This window comes from Macrobrachium nipponense, chromosome 45, assembly GCF_015104395.2.
Source record: "Macrobrachium nipponense isolate FS-2020 chromosome 45, ASM1510439v2, whole genome shotgun sequence".
Taxonomy (NCBI): domain Eukaryota; kingdom Metazoa; phylum Arthropoda; class Malacostraca; order Decapoda; family Palaemonidae; genus Macrobrachium; species Macrobrachium nipponense.
In genome coordinates, this window is record NC_061105.1 from 1,349,760 (window position 1) to 1,370,995 (window position 21,236).

The 21,236-nt window shown below is 38.5% G+C and overlaps 1 protein-coding gene across 13 annotated transcripts in view; it reads right to left on the minus strand.

Annotated features, from left to right (window-relative positions):
- Positions 1–21,236, minus strand: part of LOC135214262 (protein lap4-like) — a 225,576-nt gene that overhangs the window by 42,368 nt on the left and 161,972 nt on the right. For 9 of the 13 annotated variants that reach the window (XM_064248366.1, XM_064248365.1, XM_064248360.1 and 6 more), the window contains 7 exons: positions 20,942–21,112; positions 19,813–19,918; positions 17,256–17,315; positions 5,220–5,412; positions 4,805–4,982; positions 4,249–4,309; positions 3,140–3,201 (listed from right to left, as the gene is read on the minus strand). In XM_064248366.1, the coding sequence (XP_064104436.1) occupies positions 3,140–3,201; positions 4,249–4,309; positions 4,805–4,982; positions 5,220–5,412; positions 17,256–17,315; positions 19,813–19,918; positions 20,942–21,112 (831 nt within the window). The remainder of the gene's footprint in view (positions 1–3,139; positions 3,202–4,248; positions 4,310–4,804; positions 4,983–5,219; positions 5,413–17,255; positions 17,316–19,812; positions 19,919–20,941; positions 21,113–21,236) is intronic. The other 4 variants (XR_010314317.1, XM_064248367.1, XM_064248362.1 and 1 more) reach the window with 4 other exon arrangements.

A 21,236-nucleotide genomic window follows, 5' to 3' on the forward strand; every position in this document is an offset into this window, starting at 1 on the left:
CAAATTGGAAGTCTCTAGCACAATATTTTGATTTATGGTAAACTTTTGAAAAAAAAACTTTTTCCTTACGTCCGCGCGGTAACTCTGCCGAAAAAATCAGAAATTTTTTTGTCAGATTGTTGTAATGTTTGCACCGTTTTATATTAGCCGTTACATAAAGTTTTATATATGAAAATGTGCGCAATTTCATGTAGAATACAACAAAAAACAACCCATGGGTGTAACTTTTTATCAGTTTTGAAATATTTTCATTAAATAACGATGTGGCAAAATTTCAACCTTCGGTCAACTTTGACTTGACCGAAATGTCGAAAAACGCAATTGTAAACTAAAACTCTTACATTCTAGTAATGTTCAATCATTTACCTTCATTTTGCAACAAATTGGAAGTCTAGCACAATATTTTGATTTATGGTGAATTTTTGAAAAAAAAACTTTTTCCTTACGTCCATGCGGTAACTCTGCCGAAAAAATCAGAAATTCTTTCGTCAGATTGTCGTGATGTTTGCACTGTTTTATATTAGCCGTTACATAAAGTTTTATATATGAAAATGTGTGCAATTTCATGTAGAATACAACAATAAACAACACATGGTTGTGGCTTTTACCAGTTTTGAAATATTTTCATATAAATCACGATAAGTGCCAATATTTCAACCTTTGGTCAACTTTGACTCGACTGAAATGGTCGAAAAACGCAATTATAAGCTAAAACTCTTACATTCTAGCAATATTCAATCATTTACCTTCATTTTGCAACAAACAGAAAGTCTCTAGCACAATATTTCGATTTATGGTGAATTTTTGAAAAAAACTTTTTTTACGTCCACGCGTTACAAATTCATGCATCATATTGTGATAATATTTTCTCTGTAATGCTTTGATCGTTTTACAATTTGTTATATACCAAAATCATCACAATTTAGTGTACAATACAACGAAAAAAAATAACTCATTAGCTTTAACCGTTTTGCTCATAGTGCAATTTGTATACAATTATATATGAATTTTTTTTTCGTGCTGTCATATATTCCAATATTTATATATAATAATGATTTTTTTTTCATATCTGATGGTTGCATATAGGCAATGACAAAAAAAAGGAGCCAAAAATGAACTCTTAATCTTGAAAACTAAGCGTGCTGTGATTTTTTGAAAAAAAAAATTTTTCTGCTTCGGTGCTCACTCCCGAACTCCGCCGGCATATGGGAGACACTTTCGGAAATACTGGCTCGGAGTTTAAGGGTTAATACTAGTAATTTGTATTTTTCCTAGGGATACAAACTGCTTTTCATGAATGGAGTATCAAATGCACACTATGCATGTTGGCTGTGTACCGACAGACAAACAAGCAGCTGTTGCCCTGATGATGCTAGAATCAGCCAATTGTCTAGGCTCTTCCTCACTCTCAAACCCTGGGTGTGGGACCAGGTTGACACCAGTTGAAATATCCTTGTGAACACACACAGAGCTGTCACTTAACCTAAGCAGAGACCCTTGAATTGGTAGGGGCTTTTCTCTGTCAAGAATGGTGTCTGCAGCAGGAAGCCATAAAGAGTAGATATCTATTACCAGCCTCCAACCCTCTAAGACTTTCTCTATCAATAACTGTCAACTGTAGAACCCCAGTGACTGCTCCTCCACTACCTCGATTGCCCTTCTTGCAGCATAACTCTCCTCTCCACATGTAGGGCCTTCCCCTTGGCCAACTCAGTCCTGTGCGATGGGAAGGGGATTGGTTCCAGCGTGAGATAGGGGCTGGTTTTCCCCGAAAGAAAGTCTGTAACCATCTCTCAGGACTGCGACTACTTCCTCCTCTGCATCGTAGTTCTGACACAACCCCCAAAGTTACACTCAAACAAGAGGTAGTTAAATGAGAATCATAACATGAAAATTACACAGGAATTTCACAAGAATGCCAATAGTACATGGTGCATCACAAGCATGAATGTACGTACAACCAAATGGAATCGCAACTGGAAACAAAATGGTGTGGGTAGGCCATGAGAGGTCAGAGCAGACACCCAGACATAGCTGCATTACTCTGTTGTTAGTTAGTCAGTACACAGGTATTGTGTACAATGCACACTAGATACTCCATTTATATAAAGTAAAGATTTGTATCCCTGTATGAACAAATCCCAACAATGATCCATGGAAAAATCATGCACTGAAGTGTAAGTATCAAAGTCAGGCAATGTTACATTATGATGAAGATTCCAAAGTCTAACTGTTCTACCTCCCCCTTACAGGAGAGAAAGAAAGGTAGATTGTGAGTAATCAATGAATTCTTTAAAGGTGCCAACTATTAGCTAAGGAAATCAAAATTAATTTTACTAAACTGAAAATTTCTGTTTAAAATTTTAGTCTTCAAAATTGAGCATTCCTTTCATAAAGTTTTCGGGCAAAGAATTCACTGTTCTCTGTTACAAATTAAGATTACTGTTTATATCTTGCAATCAGAAGAAAAAACGCATAGTATTGCTGAACTACCTGTGTTAACCTCTTAGCTTATGCAGGATTAAATAAGTTTAACTTTTACACATCATACGCAATTAAAAACAACATGCATGTTAAATGTCTCTGAGGATTTCAAAATGTATAGCATACTTCAATTACTAGAATACTACACTTACTCTATACACTTAAAAGTACCCACTGTATTCCTTATTAAAACCCAGGAGATTATCAGACATGCCCTTTATAAATATATTATCATGTTTCATTTTGGTAGTTATTGTGAGCTATAACATAGAAAGCATGGTGTTTCCTTGCAATAGGCACATAAAATAACACTTATAATTTGTTATTTACAGGGTCAGTTTAGGTTTGTATATTTTCAGGAAAACATAACTAAAGCTGCTACACAATCAAATTATTGTAAATACGTATATGAATCCTTAAAAAGAATCATGCTTTTTTTGTGTTGTTTATTATGCTCTATTAATGGCCAGTAAAACAAAATTAATGTTAAAGCCACAACCAGCTAAACTTTCTAGAAGTAACTCAGGCATGATAAGTGTATATCCTAACACTACTCAAAACACCAAATGGCCGACACACTGAAGCAGGTAAAACTACTTGTTACAACTAACAACTACACTGCTTTTGTGAGCGCAAGTAAGCAATGTTTACTTACGGGCATATTATTCTCTTGATCCAAGATGTTGTAGTTATTTAAGGAGTTGTCATTTTTAGATTCTGGAAGGGGGGCAGACATACACAGCATTCAGACATAAGACATTTCACAGTAAGAAAGACACAAAATACAAGGAAATTTGAAAATATTATCCTTGGACAGAAAGGGGAATGGAAAATCTAATTTTACAGATGACATATTGAATATCTTGACAAGAAAACTTTTGTGCAATACTTAAGAGAAATGTTTGAAAGTTAAAATACAGACAAGCAGAGAGTAGAATGAATTAAAATGTATTGCTGTATTTTCTTGATGGAAATAAAGCACAGACATACATCTAGAGTAAATATACGTATATAGTTGAATTACTATAAAGTACGTTGCAAAAGCAAATTATTGTTAATTGTAGCTTTAAAAGCCACTATGATAAATCTCAAACATCAAAACACTTTATAAAAATGAACAAGGACACATGGGGTTAAATATTTGCGATAAGAGTAATCAAGGTTACGCACACTGAGCAATATTGCAATAGACAAGCTTTGTTAGAAATAAACTGAAAGATGCTCCAATTCTAATTATAGATAATGCATATTTTTAAAGAACATAACATAAACTGCTTTAAAATATATTAAAATGCTAATGATGATGATACAAAAATACCATATATAAAAAGATCAAATTAAGTTCTGTATAAAAATGCAATCCATTTCCCCTCAAATTTTCTTTCCCCCTTTACTACTCTCAAATTTTTCTGTTAAATATGGTATCATACTTACGATGGTGAAATGACAGTATAGTAATTTCTTTAATTTGGAAAACCTCTCACAACCCAAATTAACACTTCCAATTTACATTACATTTAAGAAGCACCCTTGTTGTGTTCAGTAGTAGAGTAACATTCCAAAATCATGGCAGGAACGAAGCGAGCCAACGTATTAGCACATGATCAATGATGTCATAAGAGAAATTATATCGCTGCCAAAAATTCATGTTTACTCCTACCTTAACTGCAACTTTCAGTAATTGTTCATAGTTTTAAGATTACAAACAGAGAAGCCTTGGTTCATCAGTAATTGAAAAAGGAAATTAAAGATATATCTACTTACCATTGGCTGTGTCTGACAACTGGCTGTATTTCTCTATAACATACTGTGCTTGCATAGCATCCTGAAAAGGAGATCACGCTTGTTAACTCCTTGGATTTAATATTCTGCCAGTTTATAAAGTCAATCTTTATCATGTGTATAAAGTCAATCTTTATCATGTGTAACTTTCTTGCGTTCACTGAAAAATCATATTCAATAAATTTTGTTTAAAAATCTAAACCCACCACTGGCTTAGCCTTATAACTCAAAATTTGATGGAAAAAAAATTGAAGTGTTGTATATTATCATAACTTTGCATCCAACACTGGCCTTTTATTTTTTACTTTGAATTTTTCTAGCTATAATTTCAGTTTCTTTCTTTTTACCTACTCAGTCCTATTATGAATGTTCTTCTGATATATCTACACCCTCAAAAGGATTTCTTTTCAAATGAGAAGTGACACTGAAATCACTCCAACTAGCCTCTCCTTTTGTTGCTATTCACACATTGCTAGTCAGCTAAATAACTGTATATGAAGAACTGAATACTTTGTTAATATGAGGAATTTCAACTAACATTTTCCAAACTTTTCAAGCGAGCTTGTCTCCATGCTGCTTTCTTCTCTGCTTCTGCTCTTCTTTTGTCTGCTGGAGAAAGCTGTTCTTCTTCATCTGCCGACTGGTTTTCCCTACACTGAGCTCTTCTCTCAGCTTTTGCTGTTCGAATAACAGGCTGAACACTTTCACTGTTTGCCCTGAAATGATTACATCGAATTCTGAATGAAAAGCTGGGTCCTGGATAAGCAATAAATTTTTAGCATTTTCTAAAATATTTAACCAATTACTTCTGACATTCCAGAATCACTAACTCTGATAAATCCATATTCTCTTACACAACCTGAAAAAAGTCACAAGCGGAACAATAAATAAAATCCAATTTTTTAATATCTGAGAAAATAAAAATAATCATAAACAGACCACTCAGAACTTACTGTATGGAATATTCTTTTTCATTAGCTTCATTGAGGCCAGCCAAAATATCAATGTCATTGTATCTTCGATGGTCGTAATCACTGGTTACTACTACACCAAATTGTTGAGCAAGATCATCTGCCATTTCCTCCACGTCATCTAACCGAGAAAGATTGGCTAGCTGATCAGGAGTCATGCTAGCAACTCGTCGATCTAAGAAAGTGAATAAGCAAATCAGAAAAAGCGCCATAAAAAACAGCAAATATACAAACATTATACTTTTATAGCAAAATAAACAAGAGCAAAAGTAATTTATTTTGAAAAAGTAATTAACAGGAAGTGAAAAAATACCATATTAATCTACTTCATCAACGATACCATGTTTTACTTAAAAAATCCATCTCAGAAATAGCTTTCTTTTGTCTGAAAACTGACAATCCAGCAACTTATGATATTTCCTTATTAAATTTTTTGTCTCTTCTAACCTAATTCAAATATTTAATATAAAAATAGGAATGAAAATAATTTACTACAAAGAGTACAGAGCCATGACTACTAATGAGTCATTACTTCAAAATGTAAAGTTTAAAAAGATACAAAACCAATCATCAGAAAAAGTATGTACCTAAGAGTTTAATTTTACTTAGGTTGCTTGCAAAATGGGGTTTTAAATCACACTTACTATTCTACCTGTAATTACAATCAGCTGTCTAATCACTATCTTCCAACATAAATATTTGGGAAAATGGAAAATTATAAACACAGGTTTTAGAAGTGTAACGGGCCTGACACTCGAGAAACAAGTGGGAACAATAAAAATTTTCACATTTAGAAGAGTAACGGGCCTGACACTCGAGAAACAAGTGGGAACAATAAAAATTTTCACATTTAGAAGTGTAACGGGCCTGACACTCGAGAAACAAGTGGGAACAATAAAAATTTTCACATTATCATTTTCACTGCACTCAAGCTATTCCAGCACACAGTATTTTATTAGAGTTTGTAATAGCTTGGAAAATACAGGGATGGCCCACCAAATTTTTCACTCTGATAACTGATCTCCATTTCTGTATTTCCTGTTACCATCTATTACACATTCTTTGGAAGCTTGAATTTCAAGGCAATGGCCCTGTGGCCTAGTTCCATATGAACAGGGTTCAACCTCTGAACAATAATAAAAATGTTTAAAAAATATCCACAATTATATATAAAAATATATTTCTATGTAAAAATATAAAACAAAGACTTTCGAACACCTGAACGGTGTTCCTCATCAGTGTGACATTAAAATGTAATGAAGAGGATAGTTTCCCTCCGAAGAGCATCTAAAAAGGTGGGCAGGGCGAGAAAATAATAACAGCCCATCATCGAAGTGCTGGTTCGTGTTTTAGGTAATCCCAAACTCAACAGGCAGTTGCTCCTGCTTGCACTGCATAGGTGCCATAGTCGGAAACATCCACTGGGACGTTGGCTATCTGGAGAGAGAGGGGAAGAGGAAGCAGAGCATCAGGGTTCACATGGTCAATGTCAGTTTTAAAATTAGATTCTTTTAAGTATTGCCTGGCAATGAAACTGTTTATAAAAGGGTCTTCATGGGTAAATGACTTATTATCCTCAAAAGATATTCCCATGTTTACAGCGGCGCCTTCAACTAGTCTTCTCACGTAAGAATCGTCGCTTTTAAAAATAATTTGTGCATCATCCCAATTGATTCTGAGGTCTAAATTAAAACTGTGAGCCACCAAAGCGCTGCCCTGTGCATGAAGATCATAGACTAGTTGAAGGCGCCGCTATAAACATAGGAATATCTTTTGAGGATAATAATTCATTTACCAATGAAGACCCTTTATATTGCCAGGCAATACTTAAAAGAATTTAATTTTAAAACTGACGTTGACCATGTGAACCCTGATGCTCTGCCTCCTCTTCCCCTCTCTCTCCAGACAGCTGACGTCCCAGCTGATGTTTCCGACTATGGCACCTATGCAGTGCAAGCAGGAGCAACTTCGCAGGTTCGGAGATCGAGGAGGTTGGCGCAACTGCCTGTTGAGTTTGGGATTACCTAAAACACGAACCAGCACTTCGATGATGGGCTGTCATTATTTTCTCGCCCCGCCCACCTTTTTAGATGCTCTTCGAGGGAAACTATCCTCTTCATTACATTTTAACGTCACACTAATGAGTTCGAAAGTCTTTGTTTTATATTTTTAAATAGAAATATATCTTTATATATAATTGTGGATATTTTTTAAACACTTTGTTTTCACTGAACTGTGAATTTCTTAACAATAATAAAAATGATAATAACAGCAATAATAGAGCTTGTCTACCTGCACCCAAAGTTGTATGAAATATTTCTCTCATTAAAGGGGTCTGGATTTAGAGCTAATTATTATACCTCTGGTATATAGTTCTAGGTGATGAGTGATCAAAATAAAATATGGCTCTAGTCATTTCCCTGTTCTTTCATGTGTTGAATAATGAGGCTCAACACCTTCAGCATTACATATACTGCATTAACCCTTAAACGCCGACTGGACGGGTGCTTAATTGACGTATGATACGTCAACGACAAAAAGTTTTTTTAAATATTCGCGGAAAAATAGTTATAGGCCTAGTTTGCGAAAAATTTTAAATCACGTGCCTTGAGGGATGCTAAGAGTTCACGGATCAAGCTGTTGTTTTGTTTACAAGCGTTACCCAGGCGCGAATTTCTTTCTTCTCACACTAAAAAGCATCAGCGACACATCTCATAAATTCTTTTGTCACTTTGTCGTAATTTTTGTACCTTTGTATATTAGCCGTTACATAGATTTTTATATATGAAAATGTGCACAATTTCATGTAGAATACAACAAAAATAACTCATGGTTGTAGCTTTTATCATCTGAAATATTTTCATATAAATCACGATAAGTGCCAAAATTTCAACCTTCGGTCAACTTTGACTCGACCGAAATGGTCGAAAAACGCAATTGTAAGCTAAAACTCTTACTTCTAGTAATATTCAATCATTTACCTTCATTTTGCAACAAATTGGAAGTCTCTAGCACAATATTTTGATTTATGGTGAATATTTGAAAAATGATATTGTTAAGATACAATAAAGCTTTGTACATACTTACCCGGCAGATATATACTTAGCTAATGTCTCTGACGTCCCGACAGAATTCAAAACTCACGGCACACGCTACAGGTAGGTCAGGTGATCACCCTCTCCCGCCGCTGGGTGGCGGGAATAGGAACCATTCCCGTTTTCTAATTCAGATTTTCTCTTCCACCTATCTCCTGAGGGAAGGCTGGGTGGGCCATTAATCGTATATATCTGCCGGGTAAGTATGTACAAAACTTTATTGTATCTTAACAATATAATTTTTGTACATGCAATTTCCCCGGCAGATATATACTTAGCTGATTGGCACCCTTGGCGGAGGGTAAGAGATAGCTAAACACTAATAAAAAAAAAAAAATAAATGAAAAACAGGGAAACAACATCTATTGTAGGTAACATAAAATACCTTGGTTCCTACCTGATTGGGCAGAAGACTTCATGATTACTGTCTATGAGTCTGCTTGCCTCCAGAAATTCAGTGAGGATGAGACCTGTTACTGACAGTTCTTCTGGGTCTTGTCAATGGGGGCCAGCTCGCTTATTTGACAGAGCCTTGTCTCGGATCATACCAATGGGGATAAACCCACTTATATGGCAGAGCCTTCACCTTCATCATGTCAACGGGGACTAACCCTCTTACATGACAGAGCTTAGGTCCAAACAACTAACAAGGAGCACGAAAGCCAATCCCGACCACCTGACCACACTACTATTGTTAACACTACGATTTGAAAGTGGCACATTCCCAAATGCCCTTCCAATCAACCAAAAAACACAACACCAAAAAATTAAAAATTAAAATTTCCTAATTTAACTAACTATAAAGGATTAGCTTCAGCTCCCTGCCCCAGCAACGAATCCGCAGACACGTACGGTCCGAGGGAGAAGCACTTATCATAAGTGACTCGCACGTCTCTTAAGTAACTCGATGCAAAAACTGAATTGCATCTCCAGTAGGTGGACTCGACAAGTGCCTGTAGAGACATATTCCTGTGAAAAGCTAAAGAGGTAGCTACAGCTCTGACCTCATGAGCTTTGACTCTTAGGAGTTTTAAGTGTTCCTCTTCACAGGAAGCATGAGCTTCTCTAATCACGTCTAATAAAAAACGCTTGGGCATTCTTAGAAATTGCTCTCTTAGGATTTCTTACCGAGCACCAAAGACTATCCACATTTCCACCAAGTAGCTTCTTCCTTTCTAAGTAGAACTTGAGTATCCTGACTGGACACAAGGTCCTTTCTAAGTCTATCCCTACCAAAGAGGACAGTCCCTTAATCTCAAAAGTCCTTGGCCATGGCTTAGAGGGGTTTTCGTTCTTTGCTAAGAACAGGGATTAAAGGAGCATACCGCAGAGTCTTCCTTAAAGCCCACTGTTCCTTTCTAAAGCCTGAAGCTCACTAACCCTCTTAGCAGAAGCTAGTGCAAAGAGAAAGAGAGACTTCCTGGTCAAGTCTCTGAAAGAGGAAGCATGAGGAGGTTCGAACTTCTCGGACATTAAGTATTTAAGAACCACATCCAGGTTCCAACTAGGTGGTCTTATAGTCTTGGACTTCGAGGTTTCTAAGGACCTTATCAAGTCATGTAGATCCTTGTCCTTCGAGATATTAAGGCCCCTATGTCTGAAAACAGAGGAAAGCATTCTTATATCCTTTTATTGTGGTATCAGCCAGATTGCATTTTTCCCTCAAATAAAGGAGAAAGTCAGCTATTTCCGTCACAGAGGTACTGGAAGAGGATACTTCTGGGCCCTGGTCGCCTTCTTTCGAACAACCTCCCAACTTCGACTGGTACACGCATAGAGTTGAAGGTCTTCTGGCTCTTGCAATAGCCTTTGCAGCATTGCGTGAAAACCCCCTCACTCTGACGAGTCCTTCGACAGTCTGAAGGCAGTCAGACTGAGAGCGGGGAGGTTTTTGTGGTATCTGTCGAAGTGGGGCTGTTTGAGAAGATCGTTCCGCAGTGGAAGGGACCTCGGGAAATCTATCATCCATTCCAGTACCTCTGTGAACCAATCTTGAGCTGGCCAGAATGGAGAGATGAGGGTCAGTTTTGCTCCCTCTGAAGAGATGAACTTTCTTACTACCTCTCCTAGAATCTTGAAAGGAGGAAAAGCGTACCCGTCGATCCCCTCCCAATTTAGAAGGAGACCGTCTACTGCCACTGCCCTTGGATCTGATATTGGTGAGCAGTAGTTCTCCAGTCTCGCATTCCAATGCGTTGTGAAGAGGTCGATATTGGGTCTCCCCCAGAGGTTTCAGATCTTGTTGCACACTTCTGAATGCAGAGTCCATTCCGTGGGAAGGACTTGATCCCTTCTGCTCAGAGGGTCTGCTCTTACGTTCTTTTCCCCTTGGATAAACCTGGTTAGGAGAGTTATTTTCTGTTCCTCGGTCCAAAGAAGAAGCTCCCTCGCTTTCTCGAAAAGGGAGAATGAGTGGGTCCCTCCCTGCTTCCTTATGTAGGCTAGAGCTGTCGTGTTGTCTGAGTTTACTTGCAAAACGGAGCCCAAGACTTGAGGTTCGAAGTGAACGAGAGCTAGATGCACTGCTGCTAGTTCCTTCTTGTTGATGTGCCAGGACACCTGTTCCCCACTCCAGGTGCCTGACACTTCTCTCGAGCCTAGAGTTGCTCCCCATCCTAGTTCCGAGGCGTCTGTAAATAACACTAGGCGAGGGCTCGACAACTGCAGGGAGAGTCCTTGGTTGAGTCTGTTTGGCTCTAACCACCAACTGAGGTCCTCCTTTATTCTCTTTGAGAGCCGAAATGAGTCCGAAAGGTCTTGGTGCTTCTGATCCCAATTCTCCCTAAGGAAGAATTGTAGGGGTCTTAAGTGCAGCCTCCCTAGAGAAACGAACTGTTCCAACGAGGAAAGGGTCCCCAGAAGACTCTTCCAGTCCATCGCAGAACATTGTTCTTTCTCTAGGAAAGTCTTCACTTTCTGTAAACATCTCTCCTGTCGTTCCTTTGATGGATACGCACGAAAACCCGAGAATCCATCAGAATCCCCAGATAGACAATGCTTTGCTGGGGATTCATCTGGGACTTCCCGAGGTTTATTAACAGTCCTAGGGACTGAGCTAGGTCCAGTGTTAATTTCAAGTCCTCCAGACAGCGATCCTTTGACTGGGCACGGATCAGCCAATCGTCGAGATACAGCAAGATCCTTACTCCTTCGAAATGTAGCCAATGAGCGACATTCCTCATCAGACCCGTGAACACTTGAGGGGCCGTGGCAAGACCGAAGCATAGGGCTCGAAATTGAAAAACTTTGCCCTGTACCATGAATCTTAGGTACCTCCTGGACGAAGGATGGATAGGCACATGGAAATAGGCATCCTGAAGGTCCAGGGACACCATCCAATCACCTGGACGAAGAGCTGCAAGGACGGAGGATGTAGTTTCCATCGTGAACTTCGTCTTGACAATGAAGCGATTCAGGGCACTTACGTCCAGGACTGGTCTCCACCCCCCTGAGGCTTTTGGTACAAGAAAAAGACGGTTGTAAAATCCCGGAGATTGAAGGTCTTGAACACTTTCTATCACCTCCTTGTCCATCATTTCTTCTACGAGTTGTAGCAGGGCCTGGCTTCTCAAAGGATCTCGGTATCTTGCTGTTAACTCCCTTGGAGTTGTTGTTAAGGGAGGTTTCTCCCTAAAGGGGATAAGGTATCCTCTCTCGAGGACTCGAGGATAGAGAGGGACCAGGTGTCCGCCCCCCTCTGAGCCCAGACTTTCGCAAACTTCAGAAGTCTGGCTCCTACTGTAGTCTGGAGGACTACTGTCTCATTGTGGTTTAGTGAAGGGTTTGCGTGCCGATCTTCCTCTCTTGACTGGCCTCCTACTCCTAAGAGAGGGTCTAGAAGTCGTTCTCCCTCGAAAGGGCTGCTGAAAGGCAGGCTTCTCTCTTTTAGTTAAAGGGACTGCCGGTTTCAGTCTCTTCGCCGACTGCGCAAGAAGATCTTGCATTGCCTTCTCTGATAATGATCTCGATATGTCCTTCACGGTCTCTTGTGGAAACAGGTGACTCAACAGGGGCGAATACAGCAAGGAGGCTCTTTGTAGAGGAGATACTGATTTCGCCAAAAAGGAACTGTAAACAGATCTCTTTTTAAGGACTCCAGATCCAAAGAGAGAAGCCACTTCCGTAGATCCATCCATCAAGGCCTTATCTAGACAAGAAAGAACACTCATTAAAACCTCCATAGATACAAAGTCTGGATCCTGTGCTCTCTTAGCCAGGGCTCCCAGGGCCCAACCCATAAAATTGAAAACTTCAAGTGTGCGAAATAGACCTTTAAGCAAATGGTCCATCTCGCACATTCCCCAAGAAGCCTTCGCCAATAGAAGAGAGCGTCTCCTAGAAGAATCCACAAGAGCTGAAAAGTTGGCATCCGCTGAAGAAGGAAGGCCCAATCCCATTGGTTCTTTAGTGTCATACCAGACACCTGGCTTACCTGCCAACTTCGAAGGAGGGCAGGAAAAAACAGTCTTGCCCGCTTCTTTCTTAAAGAGGAGCCAGCTCTCTAAGCTCTTGATGGCTTTCTTCATAGAAAGTGTCGGACGCATCTTAACGAATGAAGGCGACTTCGAAAGTTTGGTGCTTGAAAGGAGTGATCCTGGTGAAGGAGGATCCGCTGGGCGAAGCGAGTCCCCGAACTCTTGAAGAAGCAGGGCTGCCAGCCTCTTGTAATCCGAGACGCCCGCAACTTTAGGCGCTTCATCTCGGAAACCTCTTCCAAGGTAGCATTAGGGGAAGAAGTTCTCTTCGGAGAAGGAGTCCTAGAAGGAGAGGGGCTCTTATCCTTCGAAGGAAGCTTAGAAGAGGAAGGGAGTCCACTTTCCGAAGCGATTCTATCCACAGAAGAACTAGCTTCTACAGGAAGGGGCCTAGCAGGAGAAGAACGACTGCCGCTTCTCAAAGGCTCTTGTCTGAGAGGGGAAGAGCTTGCGTCTTTGCAGGCGAATCTACCAGGAGTAGGGTGAGAATCCAGTAACAATCTCTTTCCAGGCTCTTGGCGCCTGCGGGGAGAGGCGCTAGCTTCACGTCGTTGGCGCCTATCAGGCGCTACGCGCCTTGGGGTAGAAAAGCGCCTGCTCTCATCCTGGCTCCTGCCCGGAGAGGAGCTTACTTCTTTTCGAAGACTCTTGCGAGAGGAAAAACTTGGATCTCCTAAGGAGTGCCTAACAGAAGTAGGGCGCATCGTACCCGCCAGCTCTTCTCAGGCTCTTGGCACCTGCGTGGAGAGGCGCTCGTGTCCTGCCGTGGGTGCCTGGAAGGAGTAACTCGCCTGGGAGGAGAAAAACATCTGGTATCATGATGGCGCCTGCTAGGAGAGGCGCTAGAATCTCTCCGAGAGCGTCTGGGGGGAGAGAACTGTTCATCGCTCTCTCTGCGTCTACGAGAGGAGCGGAGACTATCCTGTTCCTTAAGATTGCAAGGAGAGGTGCTTCTATCCCTCTGAGAGCGCCTATAAGGAGAAAAACGTTCATTACTCCTACGTAAAGATTGATGATCCTGGCCAGGAGAGGGGCTTGAGCCCTTACTAGGGCGCCTAGACGAATGCGGGATCTTACTAGAAGAAGATCGTCTGGTCGGAGTTGCAGACTCGCGATAAGAAGCAGCGTAGTCAAATGATTTCGTTGGAGAGGAGCGCCTTACAGGAGAGAGGCGCCTGCCAAAGTCCGAACGCCGGCTCGAAGAAGGTCTCTTAAAAGAGCTCTTGACTGGAAGAGAGGAGCCCTTCCTGCGAGAAGACCCCTTGGAAAGAGAGCCTACCAACGTGGATAACTGCTCTTGCAGGCCCACCAAAAACTTCTTAGTCAATGAGCGAATTCCTTCAGGCGAAGAATTAGGAGACTTCATAGCTCTCTCCTTCTGAGCGGGAGAATACTCCGGAAAAGGCTCTGGGCTGGAGTCTAACGCGTCTCCTGCAGGAGGCTTCCAGGCTCTCTTCAGAGGGCGCGACTTATAAGCGGAGCTCCATCCGCGTCTCGGCGAGGAAGAATCCGAGTCGGAAAAACACTTCCTAAAGACGCTTTGTCTATAGCGGTCCAAGGCAGCCTGGGACGAGTCTATAGGAACTGCCGAAGGGACGCCTGACCATTGGGAACACTCTACATCCCCCTTGCGGCTTTCGACATTCCTCCTCCCTTGGTAATGGGAGTCTGAAAGAGGTCTAGGCCTAGGACACTGCACACTTCACTCTTACCTTCCATCTCTCGTATTTGCCTTTGCAAATTACGAATCGACGCTTTCATAGCAGCTTTCTCCGATGACAAATCTACGAGTTCGCTGCGGGGGGAAGGAGCTGAAACTACGTTAGAAGTAGGAGAAACTACATTGGGATTAGAAAGACTGTCCTGATCCATAGAGCAGGACCTACTTGAACTTCTAGCTGAAGCCTTCCTAATTCTATCCTTCTCCAATTTCTTTACATACACAGTCAAACTCTTCCATTGCGTTTCAGTCAAACTTAAACATTCATCACATGTGTTACTAACTGAGCATTCATTCCCCCTACATTTAACACAAATAGTGTGAGGATCCACTGAAGCTTTCGGCAGTCTCACCTTACATCCTTCTTTCATACACACTCTAAAACGAGTTTCAGGTGCAAAATCAGACATAATGAAGAAAAGTCCTAAGCAAATAAAAAAAAAACGGTCCAAATCAGCGTATACCAAAGCCAAAGAATGAATACTTCACCAAAAACAATCCTTAGCAAAGCAAGCAAGAATTCCATGCAGGAGGAACCAACAACGATGTTGTCAGCACCAGCGACAGAGAAAATCTGAATTAGAAAACGGGAATGGTTCCTATTCCCGCCACCCAGCGGCGGGAGAGGGTGATCACCTGACCTACCTGTAGCGTGTGCCGCGAGTTTTGAATTCTGTCGGGACGTCAGAGACATTAGCTAAGTATATATCTGCCGGGGAAGTTGCATGTACAAAAACACTTTTTTTACTTATGTCTGCGCACGGTAACTCTGCCGAGAATCTCGGAAATTCTTTCGTCAGTTTATTGTAATGTTTGCACCGTTTTATATTAGCCGTCACATAAAGTTTTATACATGAAAATGTGCGCAATTTCATGTAGAATACAAAAAAAATAACTAATGGTTGTAGCTTTTATCATTTTGAAATATTTTCATATCAATCATGATAAGTGCCAAAATTTCAACCTTCGGTCAACTTTGACTCGACCGAAATGGTCGAAAAACGCAATTGTAAGCTCAAACTCTTACATTCTAGTAATATTAAATCATTTACCTTCATTATGCAACAAATTGGAAGTCTCTAGCACAATATTTTGATTTATGGTGAATTTTTGAAAAACACTTTTCCTTACGCATGGTAAATCTGCCGAAAATCTCAGAAATTCTTTCGTCCGTTTGTCGTAATGCTTTCACCGTTTTATATTAGCCATTACATAAATTTTTATATATGAAAATGTGTGCAATTTCATGTAGAATACAAAAAAAATAAATAATTCATGGTTGTAGCTTTTATCAGTTTTGAAATATTTTTATATAAATCACGATATAGAAAAAATTCAACCTTTGGTCAACTTTAACTCAATCAAAATGGTCAAAAACTGCAATTGTAAGCTAAAACACTTACAGTCTAGTAATATTTAATCACTTACCTTCATTTTGCAACAAACAGGAAGTCTCTAGCACAATATTTTGATTGGTGAATTTTTTAAAAACTTTTTTTATGTCTGCGTGTTACGAATTCGTGCATCATTTTGTGACAATATTTTCTCTGTGTTGCTTTGATTGTTTTAAAATTTGTTATATATCAAAATCATCGCAATTTAGTGTACAATACAACGAAAAAAATCAACTCTTTAGCTTTGACCGTTTTGCTCACAGCCCAATTTGTATACAATTATATATGAAATTTTTTTTTTGCGCTGTCATATATTCCAATATTTATATATGATAATGATATTTTTTTCATTTCTGATGGTTGCATACTAAACTTCAGGCAATGTCAAAAACAGGAGCCAAAAATGAACTCTTAATCTTAAAATCTAAGCGTGCTGTGATTTAAAAAAAAAAAAAAAAACTTTTTTTTCTGCTTCGGTGCTAACTCCCGAACGCCGCCGGCATACGAGAGACACTTTGGTAAATAGCGGCTCGGCGTTTAAGGGTTAAGTGGAGACTGCAACATTATATACAATACAATAATTCAATAAAAGACTTGCAAGTTTTACTCGAGTTCATGAAACTGGTTGTATATCTGATATTTACTAATGCTGAATACAATGTAAAGTTCTTTTTTTTTCTTATCCCTGAAGTACCAAGATAGAAGTTTCTGCTTTCTTTTACTTTATATAGATAGGAAAACTGGAGCACGATTAGCAACCAACTTTGGTCAGCTACTGAAAACTTAGGAAGCTGTTACCAATCAGCTACCACATAAACACCTGTTTTTGAAACCGGAAATATTGACATTTCAACTTTTCTTCCATTCACAATCTTTTAAGCCAGGTTTTACCATCTCTTGAATTTATTATAATCTCAGATATACATTAAAAAGCAGAACAAAATCTATTAGAATATAATCTTTACTATTTAATATCTGCATTAATGATAGGACTTGAAATGTATACTACTCTGTATAGGATTTCCTTCCATGAAACAATAACTGCATCTCAAGCAGCAGCAAATAGCAGCTACACAGTCTCTTACAATCAGACTTTGACGATGCAGTAGTTAGCTTGGCAAACTAGAAAAGGAAGGATGCAATTCTTCAAACTAGTTTTTTTTTTTTTCTAAGAACTGACTTGTCTCAATACTCATCTCACTCTAATCTGGGCAAAACAAAATCTTACAATGAGCAAAAATATACGAGAAGCTTCTCTAACATGTTATCTATTCTTTATCGCAAGTTTGAAACTATGCAATTAAATAGTTGTTGCTTAGGAAGCAAAAACCCACCTTCGTCTTCCTTCATTTTGGCGACCTCATCCTGGCTCAGGAAGGAGAACTTCCTGTTTTCTGTAAACAAGCAAGTCATGCAGTGTCAAACATGTACAATCATGCAGCACACAACACTGTATCTTCATGTTTGGTAAGAGGAAGAGACTGTGAGAAATCTCTCATCAAGAAATGCCATGACAACTAAAACACTTGTCTGTAGTAAGAAATGACATCTAAGATTATCTATTGTACAACAACAAAAATAATAAAAAATTCTTAACTTCACTGTATATATACACTGATTCTATTTACACAATGAAAATTAAAACATCTTAGAATACTATACATAAAATAACATCAAAATTTAGTGCAATCTCTACAGTGCAAGCTAACATTTTTTTCTTTTAATTTCTTTATAGAATTTACATCCAGCCATGATGCCAACATGGAAGTGGAAAACTTCTATCAGTTATGCATAATACTCGACTTGAGCATACAAAGACTCAAACTGCCAAACACATTTTGATCAGGGAATAAAACGATGCAAGGTAGTATATACTCGTACATACTGCCTATATAACACTGGTGCTTAGTAGTCAATAACCTTGCTTTGAACTAGTCCTTTCCAGAGGATCGATATTACTAACTAATCAAGAAATCATAAATCTACCCGGATGCTCACTCTAGCAAAGGCTTTTAGCACTCCATTGTTTAAGCAACTGCCATTACTTAAATTTTTAATTAAGAGCATTGAAATATGACTGGAATTCCTTACATTTCTAATTTAGAGCAACTGACAATGTTCAAAACATGTTGAACACTAGGATTTCTATAATTTTCTATAATTAAGATAATTTCAAATTTTGAATTTTAATTTCTTCATGGACCTGATTTCTATTTAAGGCCATGAGTTACAATTCAGTGGTCACTTTATTTTCTTATCTATAACTGTTGATCATCTCGGTATATCTAAAGTCATAAATTTCATTAACTTTCTTAACTTGCAATGTACTTATTTACACTCTTGGATTCAAATGTTAGCAACAGGACTTTACATTTTTCAATTCACGTTTTAAATTTTCTGCTATCATACCTCTCTTTTTGTAACTACAGGCAGTCCCCGGGTGACGACAGGTTTGGCTTACGACGTTCCGAGGTTAAGGCGCTTTTCAATTATATTCATCAGAAATTATTTCCAGGGTTATGATGCCTACAAAGCTCATCTGGCACAAGAAATATGACACCAAAAATGCAAAATAATCAATATCTGAAGGGTTTTTTTTAATGAAAAATGCATTAAGAATGCAGTTTACATAGTTTTGAATATACCCAAGTATTAAAAGTAAGGTTTTCTTAGGATTTTTTATGATGTTCCGGCTTACGACGATTTTTTGGGTTACAACACGTCTCAAGAACGGAACCCCCGTCGTAAACCGGGGACTGCCTGTAGTGCATTTCTCAGCTCACGAAAACACTGCATCTTCTGTTTCTCAATTAATTTCTATCTTTGCAAATCATCTTCAGAAAAGTTAATATGTGCTATTTAACTTCATTTTTATCGCACCCTAATCAACTTCTGCTATATATGTAATGTTATTGTCAGTAATCCAGAATAGGTTCTTTCCTTTTGGATGTTCTGAAACCTAGAAGTCTAATAACATTTCTTTGCCTCAGGAAAATAAAACTTCTGAGGAATGATTCATTAAGTGATTCTATGATTTTTGAGATGTGACAACAGAGTCCATAAGTCTTTCACTCTGAATCACTCATCTTATGCTCAGCCTATCCATAACAGCAATTCACTTTCCAATATTACAGAAGTACCACTAAATGTTTATCCAACCATACTAATTAGTTTTAACAAATATTATCCATAGTCAACAGAAGTTTTCTACCTGCATGCTGGAAAACTCATTGGCATTTATGTATATACACACACTTTGTTAGGAAATCTTTATGAAACAAATAGTGGAGGGCTAACAGAAAATGAAATCTGAACTGATTTCTCCCACTGATATTAATCAATAGGGGAGACCTATAACACTGTCACTTTCACTCATAACTGTGACCAGATATGATTAATTAAGACTATTATTAGTGGTTTGCACAAGTCAAAATCAGTTTGAATAACAGGACCCAAATATATACAAACAATAACAAAGTGTAAACACCTAACTTAATCTATTTCACTAAAATCTCAATACATTTGAAGGACTGTTGTTCACATGCCTAAATGATGGTGATGTCATACTAAATTGTTGTTGTTTATGCAAATTTTGAGATTTTCTAGGATTTTTATAAAAGTACAAAACTAAATGATGTACTATTGCTAAATTCTTGAAATTACTGTTATAGTACTTCATAAAAAATGACTTCAAGAGTGAGCTGAAAACTTGAATTACCGAAACAATTTACACACCATGCAAAAATAAAAAAGGTTCTAATGAAACAATAACATAACTGCCAATGAATGCCCTTGAAAGCCAAGACATACATTCAAAGGTATCATCACTCAATACAATGCCTTACTGAATACTTCAACACCTGCAAGATATAAAACCCTGGGTTACGATACCTTTCGGCGGCCCTTCCCTGTCTTTCTTCATCTCGTCTTCGAAAAACTTCATTCGGTCTTTCATGCTTATCTTTTTCGGAGTCTCTGCCGGCACCTCTTTTGCTACCTAGAACAAGGGAAATTAATGTAAGAATGGCACACCTGAATACAAAAATATATCCAAAGCTACTGTAATCATAACAGCAATGGAACAGAAATATGCATCTTCATATATAATGTCAACTTTGCATCACTTTTCAAGTTTGTGCAAATTTGATTTCTTACATTCATTAATATTTGCACTACTGAATTAGTATTAAAAATACAACTAAGGCTGGTACAGTACAATACTACTTTTGGCATACAAATTCATTCCCATTACTCTTACCACAAAAAGGTAAAGCCAATACAAACATTAAATATTATTATATAAACTAATTCAATGCATGAGAGCCATCACTTAGTCATAAGTGTGTGCACTAAGCATTTAGGTGTTGTTAAATGGCAGTGTCTTCCAACCAAAAGTCACTGAAATATAACATTGTAGGAAATAGGAAGTGGAATCATTTCAATAATTCCTTTACATCAGTGAAAACAAAATAAACAAATCCATTGCCAATGACTCAGAGGGTAGCCACAAGTTTTATTATTTGTTAGTTATTCATAAACTGCTAATCACAGGTTGCAAAGCAATAAAAATAATACAAAAAATTGTCAAAATCAGATGTAAATCAAGGATACAGGAGGTTTACATGCACTTCCACAGTCTCCCTTTCAATACAAGGGGCGGTATAGCCAGCCAGCAGATAATTACTCTTTTAAGTTAGGAAATAAGTATCTATGACTTGTAATGAACACAAATGTGGGCTAATGTAAATGGCTTGTTTGAACATTTCAAATCCCATATGTCTGTTTTCACTAGCTTTCAACTAAGTTAGAGCATATGGTTTCTTGTTCAAATTTGGGTGATGTCTCCTACCTCTATGTTATAATTGTACTGTACTGATCTATATACATGCAAACCAATGGATTACTAGAAAAAATAAAGTAAAAAAACAAACCATGGTATTCATTATGCTTCACAAATATAAGACTACAAGCAATTCAAATTTCCAGCAGGCACATATCCAAATTTTAACAGCTAACATACCTCCACCCTGTTGAATTTTCGTGCAGCTGAGTCCACTAGATCCTCTGCCGAACCTCCAAGATCATAGGGGGGAGGGGTTATGTGGGTGTGAGGTGAGGAGGAGGGAGGAACAGGCGATACGGAGTTGTTCAAATCATCACCATTGGTACTGATGCGGCCCGGAGCGATGGGCTACGCATAAACAACAGTGCAAAAGGTTAGTAACTGTAGTACCCAAATGTTAGTTAATATACTAGTGCAACAAGTTATAATGAGAAAAGCATAGTACTTTACACAAGACTAACCCTAACAGGAA